The sequence below is a fragment of the Equus caballus genome, chromosome 1 (assembly GCF_041296265.1).
Source record: "Equus caballus isolate H_3958 breed thoroughbred chromosome 1, TB-T2T, whole genome shotgun sequence".
In the NCBI taxonomy this organism is placed as follows: Eukaryota; Metazoa; Chordata; class Mammalia; order Perissodactyla; family Equidae; genus Equus; species Equus caballus.
The window spans coordinates 121015787-121034615 of record NC_091684.1 but is presented as its reverse complement, the minus strand read 5'-3'; the positions used below and the strand labels follow the sequence as shown (position 1 = coordinate 121034615).

At 39.5% G+C, this 18829-nt stretch overlaps 1 protein-coding gene across 8 annotated transcripts in view; it reads right to left on the bottom strand.

Annotated features, from left to right (window-relative positions):
• LOC100060521 (neuronal acetylcholine receptor subunit alpha-7) overlaps nucleotides 1-18829 on the bottom strand; it is a 108354-nt gene that overhangs the window by 14485 nt on the left and 75040 nt on the right. For all 8 annotated transcript variants that reach the window (XM_070268397.1, XM_023651691.2, XM_070268371.1 and 5 more), the window contains one exon: nucleotides 3078-3157. Coding sequence is in view for 5 of the 8 variants with exons in the window: in XM_023651691.2 (XP_023507459.1) it covers nucleotides 3078-3157 (80 nt within the window). In the remaining 3 variants the exon portion in view is untranslated. The remainder of the gene's footprint in view (nucleotides 1-3077; nucleotides 3158-18829) is intronic.

Genomic DNA, 18829 nt, shown 5'->3' with positions numbered 1-18829 from the left:
ATGATAAAAGATTGGCGAGTTAAATGATACATTATTGATGATGGTCTGCATGTGTTCTTGAGCGGTGCTTTGTGCACACATCTTTCTGGCCCACTTAAGCTCCCTTCCAGAGGAGGCAATGTGGGCACAAGGTCCTCTGGACTGGGTGTCACCACAAAGGACTTCTGCTTGTCCTGATTCTCCAAACTACAGCTAGACCTGTCCAGAACAAGGTGGGTCTTTTTTGAAAAATCTCTGAAAAGAAGCTCAGCTGAAGCTTCACTGCCTTTTAAAATTCAAAGACAACACTGACATGCTCTGTTGCAGACTGTTCTGAAGGATTTCTGTGAAAATCAGAAGTTCTGTAAACTTGCTCTTACCATGCATGCACATCTTCACACTCTAAATAATAAGAGAAAAGTAACGAATGTAAAAAAAATCTCAGAGTTAACAAAAATAATGGAGAGCTTTGAAACAAAATCTGAAAAGTGCGTGTGTACGTGTGTGTGTGTGTGTGTGTTCGCTATGGAACAGGGTGGGCATTTTCCTTAGGTTAAAAATTGAGAAAACACTTGTTATCCAGAAATACATGTAGAGGAAAATTTTAACTAGTCTGAATTCTAGATTGAGAACAAAACAAGGACTGGTAGGTTTAAGATGAAGAAATAGTGCTTGGACACAAAGAGTTTCCACTGAAAAGAGTGACTCCAAGACTAGGACAAGATGGAAGTGAATTTCCTAGAAGGTCACCAAGAAGGGACCAGATGAACCCATTCCAGTATTTATGCCCGTCTACTCTGTTCTGCCCAGAGAAGGATTGGAAGGCACAAATAGCTAAGGGTTCCAGTGCTTGTGGGGGCAGGGCAGGCGCTCTGTGAATTTCTGCCATGCAATTAAAGAAAGAATGAATGGAGGAAGGGACTCAGAAGCCTTGCAAACACACACCCCCTCCCCAGAGCCAAGTTGGGAAAGGACAGTAAACTTCCTGCCCCTCAAGTTTCTTAAATATGATCTGCAGCATTATATCCAGCATTCATCAGAATCAGGAAGTCATTATAAACACTGCCCTCCCATTAATGGGCTGGGTCCCCCCAAACCCATATTGCTTCTAGAAAATCTAACTCCATAACTGTATTATTCCATTTCTATCAAATGACCAGAGGAAGAGAAGCCAGAGACAGAAAGCAGATCAGTGGTTGCCTGGGGCTAGCAGTGAGGGTGGAGAGTAACTGCAGACAGGCAAAAGGGATTTTTCCAGGGTGATAGAAAATGTTCTAAAACTAGATTGTGGTAATGGTGGCACAACTCTGTGAATTTACTAAAATCATTGAATCATGCACTTAAAATGGGTGAATTGCACCAAAATAAAGCTGTTAAAAATAAAAATATGAAATGGAAAAAAAAGTCATTTCCTAATCCAGTTTCTATTTCCTAGCTTATACCTGAAACATTCTTTTTGCCTGTGCTTAGTTGCATGGGCACAGCTGGATCCCAGATCAGTTCTGCACCACCCCCAGGGCAGACAGCTCCACGCTGCCCCTGCCAATGCAACGGAAACTCCCAGGGTCACAGTAAAGTGTGTCCTGTCCTGATCAGGCTACAGGGGCCACGGAGGCCAGGATACAGGAACAGAACCTCAGAGGGGGCTGCTGCACACAGACAGCTCAGCGGTCAGAAGCGGTGCTCCTGGAGCTGAAAATAGCCTCAACTTTCAAAACAATCTTCAGCAACATATTCTCCTACCCTGATGACTGGGGGTCATTAGCCTTCATAACAGAAGCTGCAACTTACAGGCCTCATGAAAAAAACTGTATGTGTGATGGATGACACATTCTACAGCCCCAGGCTGCAAGGGGCCACCTGTTAGGAAGAAGCATGTGTGGCCTGGGGGAAGGGAGAAAGGGCTGGAAAAGTAGCAAGGAAGCACATGCTTTAAGATAGAAAACCTGAAAATCTGGAGTTCTTCAATCTATACAAACATTATTGGGAAGTATCTGCCTTGACAGGTTGAGGACTCACTCATTCATTCATTCATCAACATGTGGGTCAGGTACCTGGTTGATGAGTGGTGATTCTAAGGTGAGTAAATACAGACTCTGTCCATGGGATGCTTTTATGTGCTAACAAGGACAAGCATATAAACAATGACCTAGAAGGCAGTCAACTGTCCTGTGTGCTGTGAGAGGAATCAGAAGGCGTGAGACTGCGGCTGACTGCTGGAGAGAGAGGCGTGTTTTTGTGTGTATTGGTGGCAAGGTGGGGGTGGTTGCAGATTGCCTGGGAGCAGGAAGTTAAACCAAACAGTTGCAGCGGGGGGAGATAATCCTGGAAAAGAAAATGTAAAAAATCATCTAAAAGCTTTTTAAAAACCTGTTAATATCCATGTGACTCAAGGCTATAAAGCCTGTTTCCCAAGTGTGGACTACTCACTGAGCAGCCTGGCACCCTGTGAATCCACAGAAATGATGGGCTGGTAGGAAAAGAATCAATCCCAGGAAACAGTTAACCATCAACTGGTTGAGAAGGAGGAGAGAAGCTCATTCAGGAATAAGTGACTAATGAACCCTCCTTTGAAACCACTTAATCTTGTGTCAAACATCCCATGCTCTTTAATGCACACACTCAAGAAACCAGCCCAGCAAGTTCAACATCTCACCCCCAACACAGGGAGAACAGCACCTGCCAAGATACCCAATCTGGTGGGAAGGAAAATGGTGCACTGAAATGGAGGAATAAATGGCCTTGGGGTGTTTGCCTTGCAGGGTGCAAGGAAAGCAAGAAATTACCTGACGAGGGAGATTTGCTTTAGTTGTGGATTACCTTTAAAGAATGTATGGCAGAAAATAAGAACAAATGCCATGTGTTGACAGAGACAGCTTGAGCCATGACCCCAAGACAAAAAGGATGAAGATGTCATTGTCACATTCAGGAAATATGGGTAAGCAGAGAGAAGAAAGCAGGAGGAGGTGGGTGTGAACAGACGCAAAGGATGCCCAGAACACCAAGCTGGCCCACTGCTCATGTAAGCACTGTCCAGACTAGTACTCCGACCTGGCTTAAACTATCTAATTTAGGAAGACAAAGGATGTGGATCTTACCTGGAGGGAGGTACTGGCAATGCCCAGAAGAATTCACTAACACGTTGGTGTGGAATGTGGCATCAAATCGCTCATCAGCACTGGAAACAGGAAAAGGATTCTGTAAGCCAGCACTGCCAGGCGGTGGATTTCCTGGTGCCCTTAGGTCTGTTGTCACCACAGTCTGAGCAGCTTTGAGAGGGGTTCTTGTTCATGGTTGGGTCAGCACTGATCTGAGAGTATCAGCTGCAGTTGACCTGGGAGATCTTCTCAGACACAGATTGGAATTGGCCAGTGTCCACCCCACTGCTCAGGAACTATGATTTTTTTCATATGCATATAAAACAAAGTTCTTAACAAAAAACAAAACCTGAAGACAATTTAGGAAGACATCAGCAGATGAGAAATTTCAGTCAATTTGTAGGAGATACAGAGTGGGTGGAAGCACATGGCCACTCTAGCAGCCCCACGAGGGCAGGATTTCTACCCACTGTGTTCAATGCTCTAGTCCCAGCCTCTTGAATGGGCCCACGGCTTGGGTGGTGCTTAACAAATACATCCTGAGTGACTGAAGATGAAAGGGGCAGGAAGGGGCTGGGTGCCAGCAGAGCCGCTGAGGGCTACTGGGCTCCCTGATTAGCAACGATGGGAAGGAAGATAGGTGGAGAGAGCAGAATTAGGTACGAGTTTTAGATGAATGCACCTTATCCCAACTCCCCTGCCCAGGTTTAGAACCTACTGTAGCCAGAAGTGACCATTTTGAATAAAGGCGGAGGACACAAAACACGAAGTAAAAAAACCAAGAGCAACAGCCCTTATTACCCATGTCTTTTATTTTCTGTATTCTGACACTTTGTCATCTGGGGCGTTTGCTCACCCTGGAGGGACTGTCCCCTCACCCACCCAGGTTAGGCAATTCCTAGAGATAGTAAACAACTCGCTCAGGAGCACACCTGTCAAATACAAACCAACCCATCCAGAGCCCATACTCCAACCACCCAACCACCTCCTCCATGGGGTTCTCACAGTCTGGGCCACCATCCACCTGCCCTAATCACCCCAGGGCCAGGTACAGGCAACTAGGGACAGCCCCTATGCCCCAGAGCCCACTGAAATCATTCCCACTAGCCAATCTTAACCCTGTGTACCCGACGTCACCTATTCCTTCTTGTGGAACCACAATAAAGGCTCTTGCCCACGTTTCCCTCTCACTCCTTCTACCTCCTGACCGACTCCGGTGCTTCCTGATGCGGCCTCACCTGGCAAGCTGTGCCTCCTGTTTCTATGGAACCAGAAGTAAAATCTTTTCCCTTCATGACAGTCATTTCCATGTCCGCATGTCTTACTACACCTGATTAAAACAAATCCTGGGTATCCTTAAAAAACAGCCCTACATGTAAATAAAAATACATGCCTCAAGAAAACTTGTAGGCAGCCAGTCAAGGTGGTAGCACCACAGAGTCAAGTTCCCCTCATTTCAGCAACTGGGGGACCTCTGGTCAGGGCTGCCCACTTCTCCAGAGCCTCAGGCAGCCTTTTCTATTTCTGAGGTCCTCTGAATGGGAACCTCAGAAGCATGAGATGTTTGAGAACAGCCTTCAGCATGAGAGACACAATCAAGGATCTAGACACACAAAAAAAGTTCCAAGAAGAAACAATCAATGAAAGGAATGAAAAGCTACTTCTTAAGTTAATATTCTCAGAAACATTCAAGAGAACATTTCATTTAGAAAAACAAAGAGCAATATGGAAGTTAAAAATATGATTTGTGAAATAAATTTTTATAAATGGGTGGGAGTTGTGATAAGAATGACAGAGGTGAAATGTAGCACAGAAATGATGAATGCCTCAGAGCACAAGGCCAGAGACAGAAGCTCCAGAGACAATGGAAGAGCTGGAGGGAGGGAATTACTGAAATTACATACAGAAATTTTAGAGCTGAAAGAAACCACTCAAGCCTGAAGGCAAAGAAAGGCATTTTCCAGAACATTAAGGCTTCAGGGAGCTTGTTTCCCACATATATTTTCTTGGTCATGGACTTGAGGATGAGCTCCAGAAAAATGAGGGTGAATACTGAGAAAGAAGAAATTAACTTTTAGACTAAACCCGGAGATCCAGAAAAAGGGATTTCCATGATGAGCTCTGTAGTGGACCTAAAAAGAGGGGGTCCATATTACAGCAAGATATGAGGCATCTCTGAGGAGAGGGGAATGAAGTCAGAGCAATGGAGGGAAGAAATAACAAGCTAGAAAACACCATGGATTTGATTAAAGACAGATTGTTTTTAAAAATATACTAATAAGTAAGAAAAAAGGCAATCAGGAATTCCAGGAAAAAATTTTACAAGAAAGGCATGGTTTAAATATGAAACAAAAATGTGATGAAGCTTAAAGGAAGAAGGAAGGGAGGGAGACTGAGCTGTCATAAAAGGAAAATCCTTTGAAATGCAGAAGGACACATCCACCCCCTTACTTCCAAGCACACCCAGGGAGAGAGAGGAGGAGGTAGGCTCAAGATGTAAATATTCAACGCTTGACTGTAGTCTGTACCCAACTGTCTTAATGAGTCACATAAACAGTGACTGGGAACCAAACAGCTGAAAACGTGGACCTTCACACACTTGCTTCGGATAGTATCATGATCTTTCAAATCAGGTTCTCTGGAACCCTGAGGTCCGCTGGAACTGCTTCAGGGTTTCTGCAAACATTCGATTCTAATCTTTTTCCCCCTGTATTTTAAAAACTCATAAAAGTCCAAACACACTCAAATGACTATTTACAAAATTGGAACTCTTCAGAGACTACCAATGTATCAATTCATGTGGCCCATTTGACTCCTCTTCAGGGGGAAGTTAAAGCTCAAACTTCTCTTGCCATGAACGTGCAAGTATCTGAACCTCTTGTGAGTCACCAGGAAGACTGCAGTTTTGCATTGCTCTTTTACAGAACTCACAATCGTGCCTGTAACTTTAGCACAGAAACTGCACCTGACTTGGCACATGTTCCCACCACTGTAGCAGCAACACCAGAAAGCATGGCACAGGATAAGCACAGTTTTGCTTATTTTAAGTTTGTGTTTCTTCTCGTCTGATCTTCATATTTATAATAAAGACTATGACCATCTGTTAGATCAGTGATTCAATTCTGGAAGAAAAAAAGAACACAATTCCTCCAAGCTCTTCCTCTACGCATTTGGATCAATTTAATTGAAGAGACTCGAAATCATAAGGCAAACGGGTAAAAATAAGATAAAAATCTGTCACCATTAACAATGGCTTACTTGTGTGATCCAGTGATTTCTGAATATGGTTCAACCAAAACAGAATATTGAGGTAAATCGTACTGTAAAATTGTCATCATTATCAAAATTCAAATCTTACTACCCATTATGGCAGTTTTAGGGTGCTTTCCCATTAGTAAATTAATTTTATACATAAATGATACCAAAGTAAACTCTTCTAATAAATGTGTATTAATATCACTTTATCTGTTTTGACCATTAGGATTGGAGACACGGTTTCTATGGAAAAGGGCCCTCTTGCTAAAAACTGTGTCTGAAAACAGGCAGGGGATGAAGTCCCTGTGAAACGTGAGTGGCCAATACCACTGCAAGGGCCTGGAGGATGACATAGCAGTACTGGTGGCCACACGACCTGGCACTGTGCACACATAGTGGTGTCTAACGGGTGCCAGCTGACTGTGACCTTGAGGCCTCATGATGATGCAACCCTGCAGCCAGCAGATACTGAAAACCATGGAAGCTGGTTCCACAGGACTCAGTTCACTGCTTTTTCCGCTCTGGTGTGCATTTGAAACTTTCTGTATTAAACAGTTAGAAAACAGTCTAATATGTGTATTTTTTCTTGACTCTGATAGATATCCTCAGAGGTCTTGACGACACAAACACATGGCTTTTTCACTTCCTTCAAGAGCTCCCCTCTCTAGCTGCTTCGGTCCTTGTCCAGCCAGCGATGGACAGATGAGCTTGGTCTTAGTGTGAGGAAAGCTCTGGACCCACCCCCACCACAGATGGTTGACAAAGGAAATGGGGCCTTGCCCATGGAGAGGAGGGATATTTAACTCATATATTCCAGGGTGCAGGCCCTATGTCCTTAGTGGGGTGGTCAGGAGAAGAGGGGATCCGGACAGTCGTTAAAGATGGGCAGAACTCTCGAAGGTGGAAAAGAAGGTGGACACGTCCTAGCAGAGGGCATGGTCTAATCACATGCCCGGAGATAAACCGGAATGAGGGAGGCCTCATGAAAGATATGGTTTGCCTGGACCAAAGGGTGAGTGAGGTGCTGGCCCAAGCAGTAAGGTTAGAATGGGGGCTTGGGAGCAAACTGAGGGTGGCAGTGCCAGCAGGACCCAGGGGCCCAATACTTATGGGATGACAAGCTGTGCTTTTTGATGTCAGTGATGGCATAGGCAGGCAGAACCAGGAGGACACAGGTCAACCCTAAGGGTCTGGTCCTTGTTTTCTCCCTGTTCCCATCCTTTGGGGTCTCACACAGTGCCTGGTCCCACCCCTGGGAGCAGAGACCTCTGATCCCAGCCTCGGTACAGCCTCCTGCTCAGCTGGCCCTGCAGCACTAACTCCCATCACCAAGCATGGAGGGGCTCAACCCTAAGGCAAGCAAGAGAAAGTGACTGTATCACCCTCAAAGACAGAGTCCTCTGGCTCCAGAGTCCAGCTGTCAGCGCCCTGAGAGAGAACAGGGCAGCCAGCCATTGACGAAGGCCAGAAATACTAAGTCCTACAGGACATATGCTCACCAAATGAGACTGTGTCCAGGTAATGCCGAAGAATTAGAAAAAAAAGATCTAGGTACACTGTGCTGCTGCAGAGAGGACACTATATGTTGGCTCATAAGGACTCTAACTGATAAGGTGTCACGTGCAGTCAGTCCCCTTACCTCCGAGCTCACCTCAACCTTGAAAGACAGGGAGAGGGAAGAGCAGAAAAGATGAAAGTGATCTTAACTGTTCTCAGTACACAAAAAAACTAACGATTATGTATCACGATAAAGGTGTTATCTAATGCCATGGTGGTAACAACACTGCAATATATACGTGTATCAACTCAACACGGTGTACAGTGCCAACATACACAATGTTACATGTCAATTATATTTCAATAAAGAAATAATAAAATTTAAAATATTGGAGGGTAACAAAGTAAATGAGTAGAAAAGAGGAAGTTATCTATCTCAAAAGACAGTGGATCTAAGGTGTCACTTATTTTAAATCTCTCAAGAAGGCAAAAAAAAAAAGCTGCCAATCACATGTTAAGACACCACTGATACAGGGTCTGCCTTGATTTCACTGGGAAAAAAGTATGTTCAGAATAGACAAGTTTTGTTTCAAAAGAGAGTAATAAGTCCTCTTTCTGGATATTTTGATTTGGTTCTGAAGTTTATTCTAAAATGTTAAGGGTCTGCAACCAGCAATGTGGCCTGTCACAGTCCATGTCCAAAACGTCTTGAGCAGAACAGAAATTTCATGGTCATTGCTACCTGTCAGAGATCCTGGGAGGCAGACAGCTGGCATCAGCCGGAGGCTTCCACAGGAATCCATTCAAGGCCCTTTATCCACCAATTTATGTGTTTTAATTGCATATAACATGGATGTTACTATAAAAATTGTATGTAACATTGGATGGATTGTAACAATGTAATAAATAAGACAGGATAACGTTATCACAGCATGTACCAAGTGTCTGCGCTCCCTATTGCGTTTCTTGAGCTACATGACTATCCCTGACCCAGCACAACATCCTCCTAATCAATACAACATAATGGAAATATCGGTAGTTGGCAGAGCAAGTCCCCCAACTTTGTTCTTTCATTTAAGAATTGTCTTAGCTCTCCTTGACCCCTCATTCATCAGTGTAAATTTTAGGATCCTCTTCTCCAGTCCCACAAAGACCCTGTTGAGACTTTAGTTGGAATCACATTAAATTTATAGAGTAGTTTGGGAAAACTTGACATCTTTACAGTATTGAGTTTTCCCAGAAATAAATATGATACAACTCATCATTTATTTTGGTCTTTCTTAGATTTATCTGTTGCTACTTTTTAACACCTACACATATTGGAAATTAAATTTGTTTAATTACATTTACTGTTTGTCTTGCAAGAGTAAAGAAATACATTTGATATTTTTATGCTTATATCCAACATATTTAGTCTAGATAGTGTCTAAGGGTTTTTTTAATAGAAAAAACTCATATAGTCTATGAATGATGGTAGTTTAGTTTATTCCTTTCTAATCCTTAATATTTTATTCTTTTACTTTTCTTGCTACTTAAATTCATACCATTAAGGTTTTTTTAAGCGTGATGACAATGGCTATCCATATTTTATTCCACATATAGAAACTTCTAATGATTCAGCATTAAACGAGCTTTTGGTAAAGACCTTAGATCAGGTTAGATAAGTTTTCTTCTGCTTCATAAATTGCTGTTAAATATTATCAATTGATTTTTCTCCAACTACTACGATAATCATATGATTTTTCTCCATTCTGTTAATAGGATGAATTATATAAATGAATTTTTCTAAAGTTAAACAAAACTTGTATTCTGTTAGGATTTATTTTTTAATTATTGCTAGATGTAGTGTGTTAATATTTTAGTTAAAATTTATACATTTATATTCATACATGACATTGTATGTAGGTGGAACTTGCCTGTAAAACTCATCTTTTCAAATTTCTTTTTTAAAACATTGATCAAGAGGATGAAAAGGCAAGCTTCAGACTGGGAGAAAATATTTGAAAAAGAGATACCTGATAAAGACTGTTATCCAAAACATAGAAAAAACTCAGAAAACTCAACAATAAGAAAACAAACAACCCAATTAAAATGTGCCAAAGGCCTTGACAAACACTTCACCAAAGACATACAGATGGCGAATAATCATATGATGAGATGCCCCACATCATATGTCATTAGGGAAAGGCAAATTAAAACAATGAGACACAACTGCACACCTATCAGAACGGCCAAAATCCAGAATACTGACAACACCAAATGCTAGCAAGGATATGCATTAACAGGAACTGTCATTCATTACTGATGGGAACTCAAAATGGTACCACCACTTTGGAAGACAGTTTGGTGGTTTTTTACAAAACTAAACATATGTTCACCATATGATCCAGCAATCCTGCTCCTTGGTATCTATGCAAAGGATCTGAAAACTTATGCCCATGCAAAAATCTGCACATGGATGTTTATGGCAGATTTATTCATAACTGCTGAAACTTAGAAGCCACCAAGATGTCTTTCAATAGTGAATGGATAAACTGTTGTACATTCAGACAATGGAATATTATTCAGCGCTAAAAAAAAAGTGAGTTATTCAGCTATAAGACATGGAGGAACCTTAACTACATATTACTGAGTGAAATAAGCCAGTCTAAACGGGCTAAATACTGTATGATTCGAACTCAATGACATTCGGGAAAGGCAAAACTATGGAGTCAGTAAAAAGATCGGTGGTTGCCAGGAGTTGAGGGGAAGAAGAAATGAACAGGGGTGGCACAGAGGATTTTCGGGCAGTACTTGGAGGTAGAATGCTCAGTTGTACTGAAGTTGCTCGGGCAGAGCATAGAGCTGTCTGCTTTGAGTAAAATATACATGACATGGATACATGACATTATACATTTGTTCAGATCCGTAGAAGGTACAACACCAAGAGTGAGCCCTAATGTAAACTATGAACTTTAGGTGATAATGATGTGTCACTGTAGGTTCATCAATTGTAGCAAATGAACCACTCTGATGGGGGATGTTGTTAATGGGGGAGGCTTTGCATGTGTGGAAACAGGAAATATATGGGAAATCTCTGTACCTTCCACTCAGCTATGCTATGAACCTAAAACTGCTCTAAAAAAATAAAGTCTACTTTTAAAAATACATATATTGATTCAATTTTCTTGTCCATTTTTCTATTTTGTCTGGAATCAGCTTATATTTTTCTAGTAAAAATAAATTCTGGTTACATTTCCAAATTTATTGGTATATAGTTGTCCATAATATCCTATTTTTAAAATGCCTGTCTATGGTTGTAAACTCTTTTTTCTTTCCCTTTTTTGGGGGGTTGGGGGGTGAGGAAGATTGGCCCTGAGCTAACATCTGTTGCCAATCTTCCTCTTTTTCTTTGAGGAAGATTGTTGCTAAGCTAATATCTGTGCCAATATTCCTCTATTTTGTATGTGTGATGCCACCACAGCATAGCTTGAGGAGTGGTGTGTAGGTCCGTGCCCAGGATCCAAACCTGTGAACCCCAGGCTGCCGAAGTGGAACATTCGAACTTAACCACCACACCACCAGGCCGGCCCCTATAAACTACAGCTAATAAATGTTTGTGTCTTCTTTATTTTCTTGATGATTATTCCCCGAGGTGTGTTCATTTTATTAGCTCCTTTTAAAATAAACTTATTCCTTCTTGATTTCTATTTTATTTTTCTTGTTTAATGAATTTCTACTCTTATCTTTATTCTTCCTTTATTCTTTATTCTTCTATTTACTTAATGTTACTTTTTCTAACTTCTTTGGATTGGTAATTAATTCATAAATTTTCCTTTCTAAATCTTTTCTAATGTAAGCATTCAATGCTATGCATTTCTCCCTTCATATACACAAACATGCGCTCACACATTCACACAGTTTTTTATTCACATTTGGATATTTAGTTCCCCAGATCTTTATTTTTCAGAAGAACAAGGTTACATGTATTTCTATATCTGTCTATCTGCCTCTCTATCTACAGTTATCTCTATCTATCTATAGCTATATCTATCGCTATATATTGGCTAAGGCTTGTTAATTGTATAGTTCAAAACTTCTATATTCTTATACTTGCTTCCCTTCTTGAACTATCAATTACTGAAAGAAGTACATTAAAATCTTCTACCACAATTATGGATTTATCTGCCAATTGTTTTCATTTGTTTTGAAGCTCTTTTGTTAGGTGAATGTGAAAGTGGTTATATATAGTTAGAAATGTTCTTTTTTATCATGATGACATGACTTTTAATGGTAATTGTACTTTTTCCTTATAATGTGTCAACACACACTGGTGTTTTGTTCTGTTTATTCTGTTGTAAACATAGCCATTCTCATTGTATCTTGGTTCCTGTTTATCAGGTATATCTTTTTCCCTCTTTTTTTTGTCTCTCGCATACTTAGGCTTTAGTTCCACCCAAATGGCCAATAGTTGAGTTTTTAAAGAAACTGTCGCTGAGAAATCCCTGTCTTTGTAACAGCTGCTTAATCCATTTACTTTTAATTTATCAGTTGTAATGCTTGGTTTTCTTTCTATTTAATTTTGTGCTTTAGATTTCTATCTCTTTTGTTTGCATTCTTTCCTCCTTTCTTTAGGTATCTCGCGTTTTCTTTATCCCTGCCCCACTCGCCCCCTACCTGTTTGGATGTTGAACATGTTATTCTCATGCTTCTGACGGTTGTTCTTACATTTTTAACACGTATATTTCACTCAGACAGCTCTATGCTCTGCCAGAACAACTCCACTACAGCTGACTATTTTATATCCAAGCACTGCTTTTCATGTTACTATTTTCCAGCACTTTGTTTTTAATATCCTCAAGTTCATCATCATCATTACATATGTTCAAACTTATTTATGTTTACCTGCATTTTCACCAGTTGCTTTACTCACCCTTCCTTCTCATACCTTGCTCCTAAATGCATATTCTGGGAGTTTCTTTAATACTAGTATTTCTGGGAGTTTCTTTCTGGTCATTTATTTCTGCATGGTAAACTCTTTTAGGCATTGTTTTCCTGAAAATGCCTTGATTTTGCCCACCATGTAAAGAATGGTTTAGCTCGGGACAGATTTCTAGGTTGACAATTATTTTCTTCCAGTACTTAAAAGATACTCTTTTCTTCTTTCTGGCTTCTATTGTCGCCTCTCAAAGGTCTGCAGTCAGTCTGACTGTCTTCCTTTGTTAGTAAGCTACCTTTTTCTTTCATTGTTCCTAGGATCGCCTTAGCTTCGGGTATTCTGCAGCACTTACCACAGTATGTCTAGGGGCTAGTTTCTTACTGTTTATCTTTCCTCAGACTTGTTGTATCTCCTGAATCTGAGGATTTATATTTTTCATCTATATCATCAAATTCTCAGCCATTCTTCTGGAACATGGCCTCTGTAGAAAAAAGTGTTGTGTTTCAATGGAAAACCGCATCCTCTATAGCACACAGCTCTGGGTGAGCTACTCTAGGTCTGTTATTGTATTTAAGCTATTTTGCAGTTCTTTGTAAGATGTAGGCAATTAACAGATGTATAAATTATGTGTTTCTGGTCATGATTTAACAGGTGGTGATTTGCCTCCCTGCACCCTATAGATAAACAAGTTTTGTGTCTACTTAAATTCATCTTGACATTCCTTTACTCTATATAAATTTGTCCTGATTTGACTTCTCCTTTGAACTGACTCTAGCATTTGCCTAGTTCCCTGTGTCATATGAGTAGATTAAATTCTTTAATGTGTTCATTTTACATATCTGTATGCAAGTCACAGTTTTACCTTTCTTCTGAGAATAATCTCTTAACACTTCTCCCACATTGTTTCTATTATTTCTTTCTATAATGTAGCAAGTGTGTGTGGGAACACCTATCCTACATATGCAAGAACCCCATACTCCACATCTCACAGGGTTAAGTACATGGTCTCTCTTGTGTGGGATTCATGCCTCCATATCTGCATGACCTTGGATACACTGTGCTTTATTATTATCATTATTAGTATTATTTCTATTTCATCTTATTTGCTAAATAGGAATAATAATAGTATCTTCCTCCAAATGTTGCTAGTATATGTAAAACAACTGGACCAGGACTGGGCACATAGAAGCACCACAGGAGTGTTAGATATTATTGCAACTGTTCACTATTCTTTCATATTTTCCATCTACTTAGCTTGTTATGATTCATGCAAGAAATTGCCTCTGCTCCTTCAATTGTATCTCATCTGATACCCAACACCTCCACTGATTTTTTAATTTTGGTTATTATATTTCTCATCTCTATTAATTTCATTGATTTTTTTTCCCAAAGCTGCTTTTTAAAGGGTGTTTTACTCTTTTCTGGTGTTTTCAATTCTTAATTGTGTTTAATTATTTTAAAATTATTTATTAGTTTCTGTTATCTAAAACTTAGAGCCAAATCTGCTATTTGCTGTTTGCTGATATTTGCTCCAAGTGAACTGTTTCTTTATATATTTTTTACCTTTAATTTTCAACTCATCTTCAGCAAGGTTTTTGTTTTTGTGTTTGTTTTTTAATTGAGCTCCATCTTACTTTCCATCCTGCTTCACTCCTGATACAGTCTTTATCTGTAACATTTTCTGTCCAATCTAATGAAGAGTGACACAGAATGAGAGCTTAGGAGAGACACAGGCAGCAACAAAGGTGGTGGAGGGAACCAAAGAGCCGGGGAGAGAAAAGAGCAGATTCCTGTTGGCTTTCTTCTCACAGCTGTACAGACCTCACTCCAGGACACTTACTGTAGCTCATACTATCTGTCAGGTTGCAGAAAACTTGTGGATCAAACACCGATTTACCACCCGTGGAGCTTGGGCCGGGCCCATTGAAGCTTCCTGACCAGAAAGACTGAAATGAATCTTCAATCTTTCAGGCCCAGAGAACAACAGACAGGCTTCTTTTCCATCTTCCTGCACTGAAAAGTAGCTGCTTTTCAAGTCCAATTTCTCACTGAGATTGCAGCATTTCCACAGCAGCACTGGCTTTCTCAGTTCCGACCCGCCTCATATGGGGCAAGAGGGAGACATGGTTTTCTCTTGCCTTAGTGGGTCATTAGTTTTGTGACCAGGACAGTTCACTGAACTCTCCAGAGCTCAGCGTGAGAGGGCTGAACCCCACCCATGTGAGTCTGCTCATAGCATCAGCATTCCTTCTAACACATAGTTTCAGGTAGCTTATAAAAATTGATGTGAAAAGGCCCATGAAACAGACAGTTAACTTTCCATTCATAAACTATGTAACCCATGATGACCTTTCTGGCTCTAGGTCTATGAAACAAAGGGGCAAAAAGGAAAGCTAATCACCCCTGCCAGTGGAAGAGAAAGTGTTCTGCCAGTTGTGTTACTATATATACAAAGACTGGAAACCACATGCAGAAAATTACATGTGAGTGAAGAGTGAATAGAAAACACAAAGGAAAAGGTAACAACATTGCCCTCTGCCCATGTGTGCTCCAGTGATCTCTGACCTGGCACTGAGGTGACCTTGGGAACCCCCACGTAAGTGAGGGCTTGAAGTCCATGCCTGAGGTTCCCCAGTAACTGGCTGAAAAGTAACCAGACTAATTTTTTTAAGGAAGCTTTTCTCTTTAGATTAAAGATAGTAAAGAAGTTGATAAACATTAATCTGAATAAATATTAATTTTAAATAAACTAAGCATATGCTTTCCAAAATACCACTTACTGTGATAGTATAAATAAAATTTAAAAATGATAAAACAAAAACATTGTTTTTATCTTCAAGAAGTCAATCTAAAGATTTTCTGCCCAAAATTATACTAAATATTTCCACCAAAATATGAAGCAGAAAGGTTAACAATGAATTTAAAAACCTAAATTTGGTTTAGATTAAGTGGAATACATGATCAGGGAGCTAATTTTCTTTATGAATAAACCAAGTTGGTATAACATATTTGGAAAGAAATTTCACAAAATGTAATAAGAGCATTTAAGAAACTTAAAAATCCCATTATCTGTCTGGAAAAATATCTAAGACAAAAATAATTACAGTCACAGATATGTTTATTACCATTTTTGATAGGACAAAAATTAGGGCTCAGACTCTCAGTTACGGAAAGATAGAACAGACGTACTTTCACCTCTTTGCTATGGGCTGAACTGTGTCCCCCTACAATGCATATGTCGAAGCCCTAACCTCCAATGTGACTGTACTTAGTGACAGGGCTTAAAGGCTTCAGAAGGTAATTAAGGTGAAATGAAGTCATAGGATGGGGTGCTAATCTGATAGGACTGGGAGCCATGTGAGAAGAGGAAGAGAGTCTCCCTCTCTCTCTGTCTTTGCCATATGAGGAACCGAATGGCTGGGGTGATCTTGGACTTCCAGCCCCCAGAACTGTGAGAAATAAAGTCTCTATTTTTACGTATACATTAAAATCTCCTTAAATGCTTCTTGTGAACAACACAGTATATAAATAAATAAGAAATAAAATGAAACGGCGTGAGGATTCTGCCCCAAATAAATATCTTCTTTGGTACAAAATCCAAAACCAACACAATCCATCCAGTGTCCGGTGTTTTTGTGTGGCAGATCAAGTTGGCTAATAAACTATTCCTTCCATTAACTATGACTAAAATCTCTTAAAATAATACATAAATAAACATAAGGAGACTGGAAAAAGTGCAGAGAAGAAAGTAGATGGAATGAGATGAGGTCCCTGGGTTTCCATTTGTCTTCTATATTCTAAACTATGCGCTGGAGAAGCACGGAAAGGAGTAAACAAAAAAAAAGGAGTCCTGACAAGTGCCTGCTCTGTCTAGCAAAATGACCAGGAAAGGGCAACCAGGCAAACAGAGAACTTTCAGACAATAGCCCTGCCTCAGCTAAACACCAAAGAAAAAAGTATCATGTTCCACCACCAATCCCATCAGCAAACATCAAGTGAGGACTCTAGACTTCCAACCAAAGCACACACACCAAGGAAACATTATCAAAAAAAACAAGAATGACTACGTTATTATCAGATAAAGTAGACTTTAAAGAAAATTATAGAGGTTAGACATAAATTTGCATATTGAAAAAGGGTCAATTCACCAAGGAGACATGGAAATCATAATTCTTTCTCAAACAAGCTGGAAAATATGTGGACCCAAAACAGATAGAAGTGGAAAAAATAAGTAGACAAATCCACAGGTATAGCTGGAGACTTCAATGTGCCTCCCTCAACAACTGATTACAACTAGACTGAAAAGCAGCAAGGATACGGAAGAGCTTACACACCATCAACCAATAGGACCTACTCAACCGAAAACCCTTTCCCCAACAACAGTAAAACCCATTCTCTTCAAGTCCCCATGGAGTATATACTAAGACAGACCATATTCTGAGCCATAAGACAAACCTCAGTAAATTTAAAAGAATTGAAGCCACACAGAATGTGATATATGCCCACAATAGAATCAAATTAGAATCAAATGACAGGAAGATAACATGAAAATCTCCAAACACTTGGAATCTTAACACCAAATTTCTAAATAATTTATGAGTCAAAGAGGAAGTCTATAGGGAACTCAAAACATACACTGAACTGAATGCAAATAAAAATACAACATATCAAAAATTGTTTGATGCAGGTAAAATGTTTGCACGGAAATTCATAGTAGTAAATGCTTACATCAGAAAAAGTCTCAAGTCAATCTATGCCCACTCAAGTAACTAGGAAAAAGAACAGAAAAATAAACCCATAACAATTAGATGGGAGAAAATAATAAAGATAAGAACAGAAATGATTGAAAGTGAGGGAAAATTAATAAAACAAAAATCTACTTCTTTGAGAAGATCAATAAAATTGACAAACCAATATCAGGAATGAATCTGAGTATATTACTACAAGCCCTGGAGACATCAGAAGAATGATATGGGAATGCTACAAATAACTCTTCACGCATAACTTTGACAATTTAGGTAAAATATGCCAATTCCTTGGAAAGCACAAACTACTAAGACATAACCAAGAGGAAACAGGTTAAGCTGAATAGCCCTAACACTATTAAAGAAATTGAATTAATATATATATTTTTAATTCCTGAAGAGAATTCTCTAGATCCTGATTATTTCAGTAGAGAATTCTACCAAACAATGAAATAAGAATTAATATCAGTTCTATAACTGTGTCCCAGAAAGCAGAGGATGAGAGAATATCTATCAACTTATTTTAAGAGGCTAATATTCTGAAACCAAAAGTACAAAGACAGTACCAAAAAAATAATAAAAGAAACGAAAACAAAAGAGAAAGCTACAGACTACATTCTCTCAAAAAGAGACACAAGAATCCTTAAGAAAATATTAGCAAATACAATTCAGCAGCATATATAAGGATTTACAGATATGATGAAGTGGGATTTATTCCATGGGTGCAAGGCTGGATCAGTATTTCAAAACTGATCAATGAAATCATCCATATTAAGAGACTTAAAAAAAGCACATGATTTTACCAATTGATGCAGAAAAAGAGACTGGTAACATTCAATGCTCATCCAGAAATAAAACTTTCAGAAAACTGGAATAGAGGGGAACTTCCTCAGTCTGATAAAGAATATATACTAAAAAACTACAGCTTAAAATCATACTTAATGGTAAAAAGACTGAATGCTTTGCCCCTAAGATCAGGAACAAGGCAAAAGTATCTGCTTTCAACATTCTTACTCAAGATAATATAGGAAGCCCTCACAAGGAGAGTAAGGAAACAAAAGACATAGAGATCAGAAAGAAAGAAAACTGTCGCGGTTTGTAGTTGACATAATGGTAGAAATCATCTATGTGACTATGTAGAAAATTCCAAGAAATCTCTAGAAACAAACAAACAAAAAACCCCACATCAACTCCTAGAACTACTAAATGAGTTTGGCAAGATCGGAAGATACAAGATTAACATAAAAAAATTGATTGTATGTCTATGTACCAGCAATTGCAGAAACTAAAAATACAGTACCATTTACAATCACTAAAAAAAAAAGAAACACCTAAAT